This window comes from Camelina sativa, chromosome 7 (genome assembly GCF_030686135.1).
Source record: "Camelina sativa cultivar CO46 ecotype springtype chromosome 7, ASM3068613v1".
NCBI classification, from domain to species: Eukaryota; Viridiplantae; Streptophyta; class Magnoliopsida; order Brassicales; family Brassicaceae; genus Camelina; species Camelina sativa.
In genome coordinates this window covers 233,947-251,858 of record NC_141886.1, presented here as the reverse complement: position 1 = coordinate 251,858, position 17,912 = coordinate 233,947, and the positions used below count along the sequence as shown (strand labels likewise).

Genomic DNA, 17,912 nt, shown 5'->3' with positions numbered 1-17,912 from the left:
CTCCAATGGTCATCTATTCTCAACTCTAAAATAAAGATTAAGGTGGAGAAGAAACTGAATTTTTTGATAAAGTTTTGCAATTTCTGTTAGTGAAAACGAATTAATCTTCAATTAGGTCTTTTTTAAAAGTTTAATTGCTTGATAAATATTTACTTTATTTTAATTTGTGTTACAATTTTCGAAATTCCGTTTTTATATTTACTATAGAAAAGTTATAAAAAAAGATTGTTTCAAAATAAGATGTCAAAGGGTTTTGAACCCTTCACCTTGTAAACAAAAACAACATCACTCAACCACTGCACTACATGACACTTATTAATTAATGCTCCTAAAAACTTATATAAATTCTACTGCCAAAAGCCTTTGCTTGTTGGGCTTCAGCTACGCGCCGGGCCTGTATATATATATATATATATATGCCATTGAATTTAAATTAGGTGTCCCTCGATTCCGTATTTGTATTTGTAACCATTCAATAACGTTTTTGATGCTGCCCTTAATCACACGACGTACTAACCAGAAACATATATGTAATGTAGCAAAGTTTGACGCCCAATCCAATACATAGACGTGACTCTTTAAAATTGATTTAATTCTAAATCACCTGACGTGGGGGTTAGAATTAATATAGATAGATATATTAGGGTGGGATCAGCACTAATCATCCATTTGATTCGATAATGGATAATTTTCAAATATATCTTTCAACTTCATGATTTCTTTGAGGACTCACCATCTTTTTAATCATGGTTATTCATTAACTACGTGACCAAGTGGAATATGTGTTTATCAAGGATATCAAAGTCATATTACACTAAAAACCAAGATAAGCTTTGCTAATTTCCGGGCTTTGCGTTTAACTTGACTTAACTCCTTACTCTCGGTTAACCTTTAATGTTAAAGGCTACTATATTTTAAACTCATCGCTTTTTTATTTGTATAAGCTATATGTTTCTTTAGCAAATTCTTTTTGCTTGACTGCGATAAAAGAAACTACAATTAATAACGATTACTTGTTTCTGTTGTTGCCTGTTGGTATGAAGAATTGAAGATGTTATATTATTTCCGATCATGGTTTAAAAATTGGCTACCTTGAGGCCTTTCTAATCTTGCAAATAGAAACTTTTGGACGCAAAGAAAGCAAATGAGTTAATAAAGGAGAGGTCCATTTTCTTATATCATTGCGTCTTTGTCAACATGTCGTAATCCGAATCATTACACTTAATATTACGAAAAAATATATATATATATATATATAAATTCTACAAAAAACTGTATCAGAGCTTAAACCCACATTGCTCTTTTTGATTGTTTAAGCCCAACACCGAAATAAAACGAGCAACATGTAGAGAGACACAACCTGATAACACCCCGACCTGTATAGCCCAATCAATGATTTGTAACCTTACTATAAAAGGCCAATTACAAAATCTATAAAACATGGATTGATTTATTTATTTTTAGAACAAAATATTTTTTTTGATCATCATCGTATATAGGAGTAGGATTTGTTTAGAGAAGGATATTAACACAAAATCAGGCTAACTGTATTATGTGTCATGGTAAGATGTATTTGAAAATATAACAAATGGTATGTTTGGATAATATTTTTTTTTCTCAAAATCTACTTACTAGAGCTATTCGTTGTTTACCTGTCTCAACAAAAACAATAAAAAACATTTAACAAACACGAAGAAAATCAAAAGACATACAAAACAGAAAGATGTCATCTTGAAAGAAGGATGATCACATCATATTGTCAACTGTGTGCAGCCAAGGATCGTCCCACGACACCTTGTCATCGGCGCCACCTTCCGCCACGCTGGACGATCACTCCCAACCGTCAAAGCGTCTACGTCTGATAAGGGCTTGATGTCCCAGTTGAGCCTATCAGGTCCAATCACTCCTCCTACGATCAGTACCTCCTCACTCAAACTCGTCATGGCCATTCCAATCCTCCGCTTAAACTCTGAGGCAGACGCAATCATCTTCCACGTGTCACCTTCTTGCTTGAACACCAGCCCGTGGCTCATCACGTAAAGCACGTCCTCAGCAACAGCCATCGGACCTTGCGGCCAGCCGTAGTCTTTCACAGCCCATCCGAGTTTAAAGCTCTCAAGAACCTGCACGGTCGATAAGCCTTTGTGCAAAACGTGAACTTTCCCATTAACCACAAGACCCGAGCAGGCAGAGTTATGCGTCCGGTGGAGATCCGGGATCGAAGTCCAGAGGTCATGATCAGGATCATACATCTCAGCTCCAGATATGGACTTCCTGCAAGTGGTGAACCCGCCAGCAACAACAATCTTGCCGTCAAGAACACAACAGGCAAACATAGCACGGGGAACGAGCATTGAAGCGCGAGGAGTCCAGCGTCTCTGTACAAAGTCGTAAGACCAGACCTCATCGGTAGCGAAGGTACCGTCGTGATCACCGGTAAGGGGATCGACAGCGTCGCTGCCCCCGCCCAAGACAAAGAGCATACCGGAAGTGGTGACAGCACCGAAATGGGCAAGGTGGCGGATACTGGAAGGGAGGAGAGGGAGAGTGAGCCAGCGATCGCAGTTGGGGCTGTAGACTTGCCAAACGTTCTCAGGATCGAAGGCACAGACGCAGAGGAGATGCTCAGAAGATCGGAGCTCTTTGCGGACCCTGAAGAGCTCATCGCTGCGAATAGCTGCACGCCAGGAGCGAGAGACAAGTTCTAAATTGGGATGAAGGTCAAGTGGCACATAGGCAAGACATCTAAGAGCAACAGCGTCAGGGATTCCATCGAGCAGGCCAGACATTGTTGTTTACAGAATCTGAAAACAGATACATAGAAATTGATTTGGTCATCAATTCAGATTCAAGAAATTTGAAGGCAAAGTAAAAGACTGAAACGGTGATGTGAAGTAAAGCTTTTTTTTTTTCTCAAAGGGCGAATCTTTTTTGTTCTTTATTTCACCGTCACTGCGCCATCATAATCATAATCAATCACACACATCAAATAAAATTGGATTGAGAAAGAAGAAAACCCTAAAAATTTGAGATCAAGATTGGACCAGAGAGAGAGAGCATTGAGAAGCGAATCCAATGCAACAGAGAGAGAGAGAAGTGAAAACATAAGAGGCAATTACAGAGAGGAAAAAGATCGAAGAACAAAGACGCACAACGTAGTAACCCACCCGATATACGAGAACCCGATTGGGAGGATATATATTTACCTGAAGAAGAAGCCTCAACGAAGACGAGGGAGATGATGATGTCGGAGGAAAGAGTCAGATAATGAATTTGCCGGAGAGGGAGAGAGGCGATTCCGAGGAGGAGAATACAAAATCCAATCCCAATTTACAAAACGGAACGAGGAGGCTCATATGCAACCAAACAAACCAAGCAAAGGAAGAACAACTTGTTCTTTTCATGGATGAAGCTACGTCGTTTTTGCATTCCATTTTTTTCTTTTTCTTTTTTTTTTTAATATAATCCTTTTGTGTTTTAGTAGTATTAAGATATTTTATTTAATATTTCTGTTTTTTTCTTTGGGGTTCCTTTCATTCAACATTATTATTATTATCTTTTGATACACACATTCTTGAGGAGGTTAATTAACACTTTGACTTGAGAAAAGTTACAAAGATTGCGAAATACAAAGAAAACGAATGTCCAATTGGGATATTCCTGAGATCCGGTACATTTGTCATTTTGTATACGCTTTCTCCCAAATCAACATATTATATTGTATTGTCTCATAAATCTCAATTACTGTCCATCTTATCAAACATTTCCTTTCTTGTACCATTTTACTTTTTTTACTCCTATAGTGATATTGGGTTTTCTTTTATAACCCTTCATTGACAATTTGACATAAACATCCCACACAATGCAGTATGCTATTATTATTGGATGTAAATTTTTGTTTTGTTTTGATTAAATAATAATCCGTTATATATTTCATCTTTTTCATTTCAATATATGCTATTTAGTTTTTAACTTCGTTGGTTACTACTATAGTAATATTTGGAAGTCCAATTCTGGTTTAGTGATTAGTCAAACCTATATAAAATAAAGTCAACATATACTACATATGATCTTTTGAATATTATTATTAATTAGAATTTGAAAATTGACATAAACATTACAATTCACTAGGTAATTAGTCCACGCAATGCGTGGTTGTATGCATAATAGTTTTGATTATATTTCTTAAATTTTCTTAAACTAAAATATTGTTTTACTAATGTATAATCTCAAAAAAGTTATACTAATGTATGAATCTCAAAAAAATTTATAGCAATTTCTCAAAATAACACTCCTGTCAACAATTTTTTAGTATGGTTATTTATTATACAAAATTTAAAATATATAAACTTTTTTATAAATAAAAAATTAACCAATTCTACAAAAAATTATTACAAATTGATTAGCTATATTAATATAAATAATAATATAGAAATTTAAACATTTTCCTAATAAGAGAGAATCTATGTTTATGATCATGTTTTATAGAGGTTAAACATTGATTTAAAGATTTTTTCTTAATGACCATGTAAACATAATACTGTAGTATAGTAAAATTGAATCAAATAAAATTATCAAAAAATTTAGTATACGTATAAAATTATTGTATATAGAATATTCCTCATTTCAAAGTTTAAAGCAATTAAAATAATTAAAAAATATTAAAATTTTACCAAAAACATTTTTTCTTGAAAGATAAATATATTAGTTGGAGGAATGAATGTAAAATTATTGGGTAGGAGTTACATTTGAGTTAAATGGAGTTAAATGCCTTTAAAAGTGGATTAATTATAAATAAATATTTTAATTTATTTTTGACTTAAAAGAAAAGGAATACCAAGTGGCTCAATCAAAATTTAAACTTACACTTTTTGATTGTTTTGTTGATATAACTCAACACTCACACATAATATTCCAAATTGAAAATATTACTTTTGAAGTGACAAACTAAATTAGTTTTTTTTTTTAATTATTTGAACTTCAATCTAAAGATTTTTTAAAACCCCAAGAATAACTCCAATCCTTTTGTTTTTTGTTTTGTTTTTCACTCATCAATATAATTTATAGTGCTAGATTTCATACTAATGATTTCATCTTTAGAGCATTTAGTTAAATGGTATTTTAAAATAATGATTTATAAGATGCTAATCTAAAATAGATAATGAAGATAAACCTTTAAAACAGATTCTCAAATAAACTTGATTTTTTGTTAAAACCAACATATGTGAATTTAAATTTAGCTATGGAAATTTTAAAAATAAATATGAATAGATTAGAAAGGCAAGAAATATAAAAGAAAGATTTTATTTTTATATAAATAAAATAAAAATTGAAAACAATGTTAATTATATATAATACTTTCTAAATTAAAATATAGAATCAAACTCTTACAACACATATTATATATAACAACATTTGATATTGGTGAGAGAGGAGGAGAGAATGATTACTTATAAGATGATAATCTAAATTAGATAATGAAGATGAATCTTTAAATATAAAAACAATGTAAAATATATATATATATATATATATTATGTAGTTTCTAAAATTAAAATTTAGCATTAAAAATTTACAATGATATATCATTTGGTTTTTTGTAACCCATACAACAAAAATAAGAAATTGAAAACATAAAAAAAAAAATGATTTGAGAAATTGTGGAAGAGAATGAGAGAATGTGAAAATGAGAAAGTAAAAAATGTCAATATGAGAGAATGAGTCAATGCTTATTTATATGATAAAAATTGATGCAAGATTACATTTAGAATTATTGGAGTTACAAATATTATTTATTGTGTTTGAATAATATTGAGTGGTGGAATATGATTAATGCATAATTTATTTTATTTTCAGCTATAATTTATTTTAATGTATGAATTAAATGTATTGTGTTAATTGGATCTTAAATATTATTTAAAGCAATTAAACAATTAGAAATCAAATAAAAAATTTAAAAAGTATTAAATGAAAATCAACCAATAAAGAGAGACCAAAACTTTACTTTTATATATATAATTACCACCGCTAAATATACTAACATAAAATAAAACAAAAAAAAATATAGAAAGAAAAAAGAAAAAGAATAAAACTTGGAAAATGAATGCATATAATATAATCATCATCAATAAAAATGGGAGACGTGGAGCTTGATTCATTCCCTCCTCCTATACATACACAGGCCTGGCTCGCTCCAAGAAAAGCCCATTAATAGAAAAAGGTAAGAAATCTTGACAAAAAAATATACCACGTGGGTAGTCGTACACCTGGGCGCAGAGAATCGCACCCAATTAATTTGCTGACGCGTCTACTCTTTGGATTCTGATTGGTTCACATCTACAGTGCCTTTATATACTACACACGGTTGGAGAAAACTTTGGCAGAAAGCTCCCAAAAACCCTAATTTTGGTTGTTGCAGTCGAGATCTCTCATCACACACCCACCACCAACCAAATCAGCTATGACGGCGACAGATCTTCTTGTTCCGAGCAAGAGACCGCGAGCCCCGAGCTTCTCCGATAAGCATCCTGGTGATACTCACACCGCCGCCCTTTCTGATTGGTTGCCTGATCAGAGAGATATGGCGGCTGCCGATCAGGTTCACCTCAGCAACTTTCTTGACCTCTGCCGTTTCTGCAAGAAGAGCCTACGTCCCGACCAGGACGTTTTCATGTACGGGTCAGTACTACTACTTCATTGTTTCCATTCTTAATTTCCGCGATTATACTATATAATTTACTCCATCGTGGAAATGACATGATAGTCGAGAGGATCTTCACTCCGATTAGAATCTTGATTTGATGCAGCTACTTGGGGGCATTCTGTTCCAAAGAATGCAGAGCGAAACAGATGGCATGCGACATCTTTATGGAATTTCCTCGACGTAAAGTAAACCCTAAGAAGGGAAGAAGAACGTCCAATGATGAAGCCTTGGACAGGATCACTGCGTCATCATCATCATCATCACGCTTTTATATATGATATGCAGTGATGATGATGCTATGTACGTGTACATGATCAATTGTTTCATCAGTGTAGATGGAGATGAGTGCACCAAGCCCATTATATTGTCTCGTTTTTTTTAGGGGGAATTTATTGGCTTACCACTCACTCTCCAAGTTGGCATCGGCATTATTATTACATCTGTGTCGGTCAACTTTCTCATTTTTTTTTCTCTAGGACTAGCTACGTACTACTCTCTTTTCTTTAAGTGTTTGAACAAACCAATTGATGGTGTACAAGGAGGGTGTTTTCTTTAGTGTATTTGAGCCGTGACAGCCTCTGATTTTACATTTTATTAATCATAAAGTCTTGGGCGTTTGTTTAATGAGTCTTTTGGTCGTCTCGTGAATTCATTCACAGAGGCTTTAAAATGCCACTTTAATTTTTATGTGTCGCGTGCTTTGTTTATGATTATGACTCTCTGACTAACTGAACATAAAGAGATTCAAAAACAGAAGAAGAACGCTTATGAATGGGCCGTGTATGTATTGGACTCCATAGATACAAATATGTGTGAAAAGAGGCATCGTTGATCGTTGGCTTATAATCTAAGATTGAGCCCTATCATTCCAACGCTTCTCCCACGAAATTCCTAAGCACTAAGCGAAACTTGTAATTAACCTATATATCTATTTATCAGCCCTACCTTGAAGTCCTTTGCGACCGTGTTGGAACATTTGGCCCGTCTTTATACCAAAATTAATTTTCTTTGAGGCTAAAAAGATTATACAGTTTTTGCAGTAAACAAATTAAAGCTGGAACCGCGTAATTAACATTTATTTCTTCGCCTCTAAATCTTTGGCTGTTAAATGCGTGTTATTCGAATTTTGGAGAAAAATAGCCTTTGCTGGTATTGAATATGGTAAGGATATATTATTTGATGAAAGAATATCCTAGATTCTTATATAAAAAAGGCAAAATTGCCAGAATCATGGCGTTATTTCCCGTTATTTGGAGCTATGACGATAGCCAATATAATATCCCTTTCTTGCTTAGCTTATTTTAGTGACAAAAAATCCAAGAATTCAATTAATTGGCTTCCAAAAAAAAAAGAAAAAAGTGTTGGACCGTATCATTGTTTAGGCCTCTCGTGTGGGTGCAGTTAGATTCCCTTAAATTATAGGCAAATGACCTCATCTGACGTAGTTTAATTACTAGGCACTGACAGGAAACTTGGAACATAAGCAAACGTCGAGGCAATTGAATAGAGAAGGTGACGTCATAATGTTTGCTGTTTTATTTATCTTACTTGTTATGGTAATCTCTTAATTATAACTGTAATAATGTTTGCTGTTGTATGTATCTTTTGACAAAAAAAGGTTGGATCAATTCTATGACGCATGCACGACTCTGACCTCTTCTCTGCCATTTTACTTCTATATATCTTTCAAAAGTATAATTAGTTAGTTCGTTGGTCAATTTCAATACCCAAAAGCTGTATTCTACATATATATTATATATATATATATATATATATCTATTCTCTATAAAATGCCACGTTCTCTTTATTAATACAGTAGCTCGCTAGTTTGTTAAGCCATCATTAATGGGAGAACACTAAGGGTGTTTTTAGCCCAAAAAAATTATAAAAATAATGAATAGTGGCTTAGAACACTTTTTTTAGTTCTTGATGTAGAACTGATCTAAGCCCAGTTCTTATTTGACGTGGCTTCATGTGATTGGACGAGATTTTATGGAAAAAAAAAATATTTCATTTATATAAGGAAGCAATTTAAATGTTAATTTATAAATTTTTATAATTGTAATATGTTTAAGAATATTATATTAATTTATAAGTATACAATTGCTTTTATATAAGTAAGTAATTTAAATGTTAATTTATAAGTTTTTATAATTGTAATATGTTTAAGAATATTATATTAATTTATAAGTATAAATACACGTTTGCATCTCACTTGTTCTCAGACCACTCCCCGTATTTCAAATTGAGTCTGTTTTATTACTAGTGATACGGTGTCATTTTGTACTGGCTCACAAATATGTAAAAAAGAGACATACACGTCGCATCTTACTTGTTCTCGACTACTCCCCATTCAGTTTACATGCAAGTTCTATATCAACTGACGTCAACGTCTCTTGCAGACGCTGACGTTGAGCTTCATCTCCACGTGGAATGGCACTTCAAAACTTCTCTTCGACTTCGACCAAGGCAATATTATACATAAAATATATAAAACCACACTATTTTAAAAAAAATATTTATATATCTTAATTTCTCTAATTGTATATTTTGTTGCTTCACCTAACATAAAAGAATGATTTTTTATTTTCATAAACTTTTTTTGAAGCTAATCTTACAACTATATATATGCATCTCTTTTGATAGGAACAGAAAACAGGTCTAATTTTTCTAGATAAAAGATCAACTTGGGAAAGTCATCAAACTCATATTTGATAAAGATCAATCTTCATTCAGAATTGTTCTAAATGATTATCTATCTTTTTTTTTTTAGATTAGAAAAGGGAAACCTGTCAAATCGTGTTTTGTGAAGGTTCATATCAACATTGTCCCCGCATTTTCCTACCATGAGATTTGCGACTTGTTCTTAAATCTTAACTAAAGTATATATAATATAATAACATATATATAGTGTGTGCTGCCAACAATTTAAACTTGTAATTACATGAATTATTTTAAGTTTCCATTAATCAGTACTCACCCACCGGTGTATATAAATACATTTTTTTATCGCCAATATAACCTACTGCCTATCAGTGTCACTGCAAGCGTCCAAGAGTCAAAATTGTATGCTATAAGTTGTGACCAACTTGACGAACAATCAATTTGAAGAGCCTTTACTTTGTGTGTGTTTTCTACTTTATGATTGATTTAATCGCAAATCCCAATCGGCAGGGATTCACATGGAGGTAGATGTATCATATATGAATCTGATTGTTATGAAAATAAAAAAGGATTGATAACAAAGCTAATATATATAGATGGTGTTGACAAAAAAAGAGAGCTTTTAAATAACAGAGAGCAATATAAATAATTGTCATTAACAATAACAACATATCCAATACTCTGACAAGAAAAACAAGTGATCAAACACAAATTAAAACAACATTAATCAAACACTGATCAGGTCGTAGGATAATAATCAATCATTCGTTTTAATATATAACTAAAGTTATTAAAACAATTATTAGAAGCTTCGAGTGATAACATGAAAATATCGTTATCTAAATTGCTATGATGAAACTTACCTACAAGCCTAGAGTCCTATATATAATTTATGTTGGGTGTATTAGTTAATGCGTCACAGTCTTTCTAATTACATGTTGTTATCATATGTATTGATCACTTTGATCAGTGTATTATTAGTTGTAATCGAATGGATCGATGTATAATAAATATTTATATATAATGGTTAAAACTTAAAAGAAAGTGAAAGCGACGAATAGAGATCCAAGTGGAAAAATGAATGATATGGTGCTTCTTCTGAAAACAATTATTAGAAGCTTCGAGTGATAACATGCAAATATCGTTATCTAAATTGCTATGATGAAACTTACCTACAAGCCTAGAGTCCTATATATAATTATGTTGGGTGTATTAGTTATTATGTCACGGTCTTTCTAATTACATGTTGTTATCATATGTATTGATCAGTAGTGTATTGGTTACTATCTTCCAAATAGTAATCATATATTAGTTGTAATCGAATGGATCGATGTACTATAATATAAATGATTATAAAAGTAAAGTTAAATGGAGTTGATGGTTAAAAGAAAGTGAAAGCGACTAAGTAGAGATCAAAGTGGAAAAATGAATGCTATGATGCTTTTACCAGAAAGGGTCGAGTAATGTTACGACATAGCATGTGGTTGTGATCTAGTTAATACTTAATAGGATCTTCCTCATCATATCCATTTGGCGATTTATATATTAGACCCATGAGAAACCATATAGAAGCAACACAATTTCACATTATAATAATATTGATACGTGACGTAGTTCTGTATTCCACTACAGAAAAAGAAAATGTTAAATAATAAGACAAGAAAGGAAATAAATAAGGGAAGGAGGAGGATGGGCAGTGAAAGTGAGTGGCATATGCGTTAGTCCTAGCCTCTCTCTAACCTCCGCCGTTCCTCCCCGACCAAAACATCTATCCGTCGGATATATATATATATATATATATATATATTATGTCTCTTGTTAAGATAATACTAGTAAGAAACCATGGTATAATTAATTAGTATTTCCTCTTCGTATTTTCAGTGTTTGAATCTTTGAGCCGTACGTCGGTTATCATTTCATAAAGATAATATATAAAAAGCCAAATGGAGCTCCGGCCAAAAGCAATTTAGTAGAATAGATAAGATACTGAACCGAGGGGTGTGTCGTGTGTGTGTGGGAGGGGGGGTGGTGAAGGAGACAATCTCTGAGTTCAAAATTTCGTAAAATAAAGTTTACCCACGTGGTGAGTAATCTTGTAAACTTTTAAAGGCCCAACAAATCCAAGAGAGAGAGTGAGAGAGAGAGAGTAGAAGAGCTCCCAATCATATAATTGCGTTACTTCACTCGCTTTTTCCAGACGCGTTGTTGTTAGATATACATACAAGTACAACAAGACCTCATTTACTTTTCATTAAAGGGACATTGGAATGCACGGAAATATATACGTTTAGATGTAGTATTATTGTTGACAGAAGAATATATACTCCAAAATAAATTAGGAGAAATTCTTTGTTGGTGGTTTGTTTCAGAGAATCTGATGTTTAAAACATTTTTCTTAGTTTTATAATCTTAAATAATCATTTTGTAAGTTTAGTATATACAAACAACTCTTGTGACAAGAAAATAACATTAGTTAATTATCTTTCAAACTTAGGGAAAGAAAAAAGCCACTTTGTAGAATCCAACAAGTACAAACGATAATTAGTACTTCTGAGTTTGACTTCTCTTTTTTGAATTCTCACTTTCAAGTTCTAATTTATAGGTGTTTATGGGCAGTGTTAGTTGTATGAAATCGACAATATAAATAATACGAATATTCTTTGGGATAAATCGGAATTGGTAAAGTAGAATTGAAATGAAATGTTTACAGGAAATGACAATCAAAGAGCTAAGCGGAGTTAATACGAAAATTATTGCTCTTTTCTCTCTAATTGCTCCAAAAAACGTGATCAGCTCTGACAGAAACATCTAGTATTTATAGTGGGCCAGTGAACTAGGGTTCCTTCTGTCTGCTCTGCGAAATGACGATTTTGCCCCTGCGACCAAATGGGCTAGATCCATGATTTTAGGCCCTAAACTTCTTGAGAATCTTCTGTTTGGGCTTCCTAGAATGTTGGGGCAAAGCTCATATCCAACAGGCAGGATGATAAAATCTTATTAGGACATGAAACTGATAATAAACTAATCTGCACTTTCCAATCATCTTAAACCCATTGGTCCTTACAAAGAATCCATTTTACAATTTACATCCCCAAGCATACACATATATAATTCATTTATGCACAAGTTTGACGAATCCTACACTACTACTAGTGTGTCGTCTACACTACTAGAGAAGAAAACTAGTGGTCTGAAAAGAAGCTAATAACTGGTCAATTCTCTATAATCCTAAAGATATATATATGTATTTGATCTGCTGAATATCTGTAGACCTTATTACTACTCTTATTCCTTTCTTTTTTTTGCACTCGAATCATGTCCTGTTCTAACCCGAGAAACAGAGATCTTGACCAAGAAGATCTGCGTTTTGTTCCATGACTCTCTGCATGTCAAAAGTCCACCACAAACCTCCGACTACTGAAAAATCCCACAAGACGAGATGATATTATTAGAAACACACAACTTAACAGATTCCATGATCATCAAAGATTTATTTACCAACCATTTTTTGTTTTGGTTCAGGCTTTAGACACATTGAGACCTCCTTCCGGGATCTGTCTTCAAATGGATTTACGAGTCGGACCGATGATGATGAATCAGTACGGGTTATATGCGTACCGCTGAGGAAGAAGTTCCTCAACTTCGATCCTAGAGCTGGTGTAACTGGAGCTTTTCTTTATACGGTTTCTACATACCGACTCAATCTCTACAAAGAACAAACTGTAGACTGGTCTGTGATCCGAGAATCTTGATTCCCCTCGAACATATGACAGCTGATGAAGCCCACTCCCGTACCAGAGTATGCGATCACACCTTCATTCAGTTAAGATAAATCAAACTATCAGTATTTATATATGCCATCAAGTTTCCATGCTGCTGAGGACTAGAGAAACCAGTATACTAACCATGCTGGAGTCCGTCTCTTGGCCTTGGGAAGCCGATCATCTCCCGCGTATATATCTGAGTTGTTAGAGTATTTGTAAGTGGGTGGAAAATAGATAGTCCCTTCGTTCCAGCCTTCAAAGACACAACCTTTTCGTTGTTCTATCCGTAACTGTAACAACAACAAAACTGACACTTTAGATAAAAACAATAATTGGTTGAACTTCTTGGGATTTTGAAAGGTTGCCTGAATGTAGAACTACCTGGTCTTTCTCAAGCAAGGCTCTCCAATTTCTCATCTCGACAAGGGCTTTTGCAGACCGGTAAGAAAGAGCTATACGGTAGTTCAGGTCTCCAAGCCAGATTACCCGACTGAAAAACACACACACACAACAAAAAAGTTTTTTTTCTTGTTGAGTTGATTGCAAGAATCAAACAAGTGAAGAGGGGCATTATTAATGATAACTCACTCGTGTTCTAAAATCGTCTGGGGTTCAGACATGTCGTCGCCTGCGTTGTTCACTCTAGGGAATCTGGTTTTCCTTAGAATCTCCAAAACATCAGAGTTTCTTCTGAGCTCGTCGCCTTCTTTCTGGCCAGATGTCAAGTGGCTGCAGACAAAGCAGAAGCTCGTCTGGTGAACGGACATGCTTATCGAAATCGAGCCCTGCAGATTGAAAAAGATCCAAACTTTTTTATTTAGAGAAGCTGGAGGATTTTGGGAGGTTAATAGAAGAAAAAAAACTCAAGGAATCTGGAAAAGTACCTTGTTTCCAAGATAACCCATCAAGCCTCTCCCAACACAAGACACTTTGAGGTTCTTGACACTGTCCCTTAGATCACTCTTGACCCAAACGGTCAAGAAGATCCCAACCATCTGCTTACTGGCGACTAGACAATACTTGGAATTGTCTCTTCCCTTGTCCCTCTCGTCTGCCACAAAGGACCCAGTCCTCGAGAGAGGGGAATAGTGACAATGATGAGAAGGAGAATCTGGCTCGTCGTCGTCAGAGGAGCAATACCTGAAGCTGTGGTCGTAGAAATCGTCAGGCATGAAACGGTCACAGACGCTGAACCTAAGGTCAAGGTGCAGGGATGAAGCAGAAGTGTCACACATCCTAAGGCTCCTGGTGCGATGGTAGAGGGAGGAGTTAGGAGCAGCTTCGAAGTCAGAGTCGAGCTCGGCGACCGGGTGGGGAACAGGGGAAGGAGTAGGGCAGGTACCGAGGGGGAGAGTGTTTAAGGTGCGTCTGATGAGAGAGACCCATTTCTTGGCGGGGCCGTTGTCCTCAGTGCCTAAGACGTTGCCAGCGTTCAAAGGAACGATCTCTTGGAACCTGCTTTTTTTATTAAAAAAAAAACTAAAATCAGAGAGAGTGATGGAGTAGAGATACTATATAGTAGAAGTTGATAAGACATAATTGGTACCCGAGAACGTAAATGTCGGAAGGAGGAGAAGTGTGAAGCCAATCCTCCAGATTTAAATTACTCGGCGGAGATTTTCCGGCGACATTCCATGTACCAGTAAATACTCTGTTTGGTTTGTAAAAAAAAAAAAAAGAATATGTGTGTGTTAGATTTCCCCAAACAAAAAAAAAAAAAAAAAGTTGAAACAAGCAAAGAAGAAATAAAAGAAACAAAACAAAGACACCTAAGAAGATAATTATCAAGTGGAAGTGGTGGATCGAATTCGGGTTTGTTTCGTCGTCTGGCTCTTCCGCTATTCCTTTTGCTTGGATGAGTCGTCTCTGCAAAACCAATTTCTTTATTAAACCATTTAAAAAAATTGGTTTGGTTTGTTATGAGTGGGAGGGGATAATTCAGAATAGTGACAGACCAGTTTTGGTGCTTTTGTTGACAGAACATGCTTCCTCTCTTTCACTGACATTGTTCCTCCTATCTCCACTTTCACCTGCAAAATTAAAAAAAAAAAAAAAAAAAAAGTATTCCTTTATATATAATAAAAAAAGATGAGTTATATAAAGCACTGTTTGTGTGTTCTCTCATTCTCACATTCCTAGACAAGAAAAAGACACACTAGTATTTACTTACTTACTGTTAGCAAAAACTTTTTACTAGTATTAACTTTTTTTTAAAAACATATAGAGAGTAAACAAAGCCTAATAAGAATAACAATTCCGGCCGAGAGTTGTTTAGTACTTAGTAAGTTACCTCCTCTGTCGAACAAGTCGTCAGCGTAAAAGTCTTCTAATTTGCTCTTGATGTTTAGCCATTTCTTGACCAATGTTTTCGGCCATGAAAGCTGCGCATAATCATAGTCAATTTAGAGAGATGATTGAAGAATAACATAAGTCAATTGAGAGAGAGAGAGAGAGAGAGAAATTAAATGAAGAAACCTTGCTTTTCTTGAGGCGACCATCACCCATTGTTCTTCAGCTTCATACAACAGAGAGATGGATAGATCTCTTCTGATTCAAAAAAAAAAAATTAAAACTGAATATATCTAAGGAGAGCACACACACACACCCTCCTCCCCCCTAAAAAGATGGTTGACGATTTATATGAGAATACAAAGAGGTCAATGTGAGAGGCCACTTGTTATTAAAAAAAAAAAAAAAAAAAAACAGAGAGGAGATAGTAGATTAGGGAATCTAGTAAGTGTAGCAAATCCTAGCAAGGCAGAAAGAAACAAGGAAGGTAGCCCTTGTTTCTGGGCACAGAGAGCAAAGTGGAGAGAAAGATGAGAGAGAGATGTTGTTGGTTTGCTGTTTTGTTATCTCTCTTTGATGCCAAATCCAAGAACAAGAAAGGGAAGGAGGGAAGAGGGGAGGCAAACGAAAGACAACAACTTTGGAATCCGGGTGGAGAGAGAGAGAGAGAGAGAGAGAGAGAGATGGGTATTCGGGTACAACCCGGTTTTTCCTCTTCTTCTTCTTCTTGTTGTTTCCTGGAAATGTATTTGCTCTTTCTCTCTAAAGAAGAAAAGGAAACGGATCATGAAACTGCGATACGATAGTCTCTCTCCAGACCCTCTTCTTCTTCTTCTTCTTCTTTCTTTCTCTTTCTCTTTCTTTCTTCTGCATCTTTTTAGTACTAAAAATTGTGGGTCCGATCCGTTTAAAAAAAAAAAAAAAAAAAAAATTAATAAATCCGATTTGTACCCGTTTTTACTGTTTCCGGTTTTTTTTAACCCACCCGGTCGTAACTTTCTCATTTATTATTATTTTTTTTTTTTCAATTTGTTTTTTACTAATAAATAAATTTGATAGTTGCTAGTCCATAGTTATTTATTGCAGTTTCCCCTCAAAACTTTTTTGTTTTCATATTTCTCTCATTGATTTTTTTGACGTATATTATTAATTTTCTTCCCATAAATATATGTTTCATTTATCTTATTATTATGGTAATACTAATTTTGGTATATATATCATATCCTCCTCCTCCAAGCTCTGATTTTTTTTGGTAGTATTTCACTAGTTTACTGCCTCCAATTCCAATTATTATGTTTCCTTTTCTTTTTTTTTTTTAATGTTCAGTCTTCTACAACTTTTTACTACTATTTCATTTTTCTAATTCTTTCAACATTTACTCTTTTAGATTGTGAAATCGTAAATCAAGAAAATATGTTACACACTTTTATAGAAATTCACAAATCAAGTATATTTCATACATATGGTATCAAACAGTATGCGCCTAATTAGGTACACAATCCATCCATGATATTAGGCAACAAACAAAAAAATGGACACTTTTCATTTATTCCATTCCATATTTTTGCATATGGCAAATACAAATCCCGGATTTGGCAATTCGAACAAACGCAACAAACAAAAACGAGATATCTCAATTTTTGGGAATATGTCGCCAACATATATTTAGTAGTAGTAGCAGTAGTTATTTATTAGTTAATGGCAAATCGAGAGAGTGGATTTGTGAGCTAATAAGGTTGATGCATACATGTATGCAAGTTTAAAGGGTGAAGTTTTAGGTTTCGGGAGACACCAACAACAACAACATATGTCACTTTAGTATATTTTTTGGGTTCATATACTTTCTTTCTTTTTTTTTTTTTTTTTGTCATAGAAAAAGGGCATTAACACGTTTACCAAATTTTATTTGGAAGGCACTTTTTAGTAAAATGTGAGATTTTTATAAAATTGAGTTTTGTTGTGTGGAAAAGAGGAGGGGTTTCTTTTAATTTGACGACCCAATCAATAATCTAGACTAATGTCTAAGGGACCATCATCTCATTCAAACGTATAATATCCCCCTTAACCATTGCAAGAATACAATGTCATGTTACATATAGCGTATGAGTGACATATATAATAATTATACAAACGAACATAAGATCGACTCATCCAGAAATATTTGTCTAAACACAAGACAGTGAAGACACAAAGTTATACATTAATCTATATGAGCTAACAGCAACAATATACATTTTTTTTTTTTTTTGGTCATATAAAAGGGTATTAACACGTTTTTATTTGTAAGGCACTTTTTAGTAGAATGTGAGATTTTTATAAAATTGAGTTTTGTTGTGTGGAAAGGAGGAGGGGTTTCTTTTGACGACCCAATAATCTAGACTAATGTCTAAGGGACCATCATCTCATTCAAACGTATAATATCCCCCCTTAGCCATTGCAAGAATACAATGTCATGTTACATATATCCTATTAGTGACATATATAATATAATT

General features: G+C 34.0%; 3 protein-coding genes across 4 annotated transcripts; 1 reads left to right on the top strand and 2 right to left on the bottom strand.

The window, feature by feature from the left end:
* Positions 1-1,596: 1,596 nt before the first annotated feature.
* On the bottom strand, positions 1,597-3,474 carry LOC104699555 (F-box/kelch-repeat protein SKIP30). Its single transcript, XM_010414880.3, has 2 exons — positions 3,207-3,474; positions 1,597-2,804 (listed from the first exon to the last, which is right to left on the bottom strand). The coding sequence occupies exon 2, from the start codon at positions 2,787-2,789 to the stop codon at positions 1,752-1,754; it is 1,038 nt and encodes a 345-aa protein (XP_010413182.1). The 5' UTR covers positions 2,790-2,804; positions 3,207-3,474; the 3' UTR covers positions 1,597-1,751.
* Positions 3,475-6,372: 2,898 nt separating this feature from the next.
* LOC104699554 (FCS-Like Zinc finger 16-like) lies at positions 6,373-7,124 on the top strand. The gene is made up of 2 exons (XM_010414878.2): positions 6,373-6,678; positions 6,807-7,124. Exons 1-2 carry the CDS (start codon positions 6,461-6,463, stop codon positions 6,979-6,981), a joined length of 393 nt encoding a protein of 130 aa, XP_010413180.1. The 5' UTR covers positions 6,373-6,460; the 3' UTR covers positions 6,982-7,124.
* A 5,254-nt stretch (positions 7,125-12,378) lies between these two features.
* Positions 12,379-16,453, bottom strand: LOC104699553 (type I inositol polyphosphate 5-phosphatase 4). Of its 2 annotated transcripts, none has more exons than XM_010414876.3 (11): positions 15,607-16,453; positions 15,422-15,512; positions 15,087-15,161; positions 14,901-14,997; positions 14,678-14,782; positions 14,016-14,589; positions 13,720-13,916; positions 13,513-13,621; positions 13,273-13,421; positions 12,870-13,180; positions 12,379-12,784 (listed from the first exon to the last, which is right to left on the bottom strand). In XM_010414876.3, exons 1-10 carry the CDS (start codon positions 15,634-15,636, stop codon positions 12,964-12,966), a joined length of 1,644 nt encoding a protein of 547 aa, XP_010413178.2. In that variant the 5' UTR covers positions 15,637-16,453; the 3' UTR covers positions 12,379-12,784; positions 12,870-12,963. The 2 variants fall into 2 exon arrangements, with proteins under 2 accessions (XP_010413178.2, XP_010413179.2); XM_010414877.3 differs by having other exon boundaries at positions 14,016-14,586.
* Positions 16,454-17,912: the final 1,459 nt, after the last annotated feature.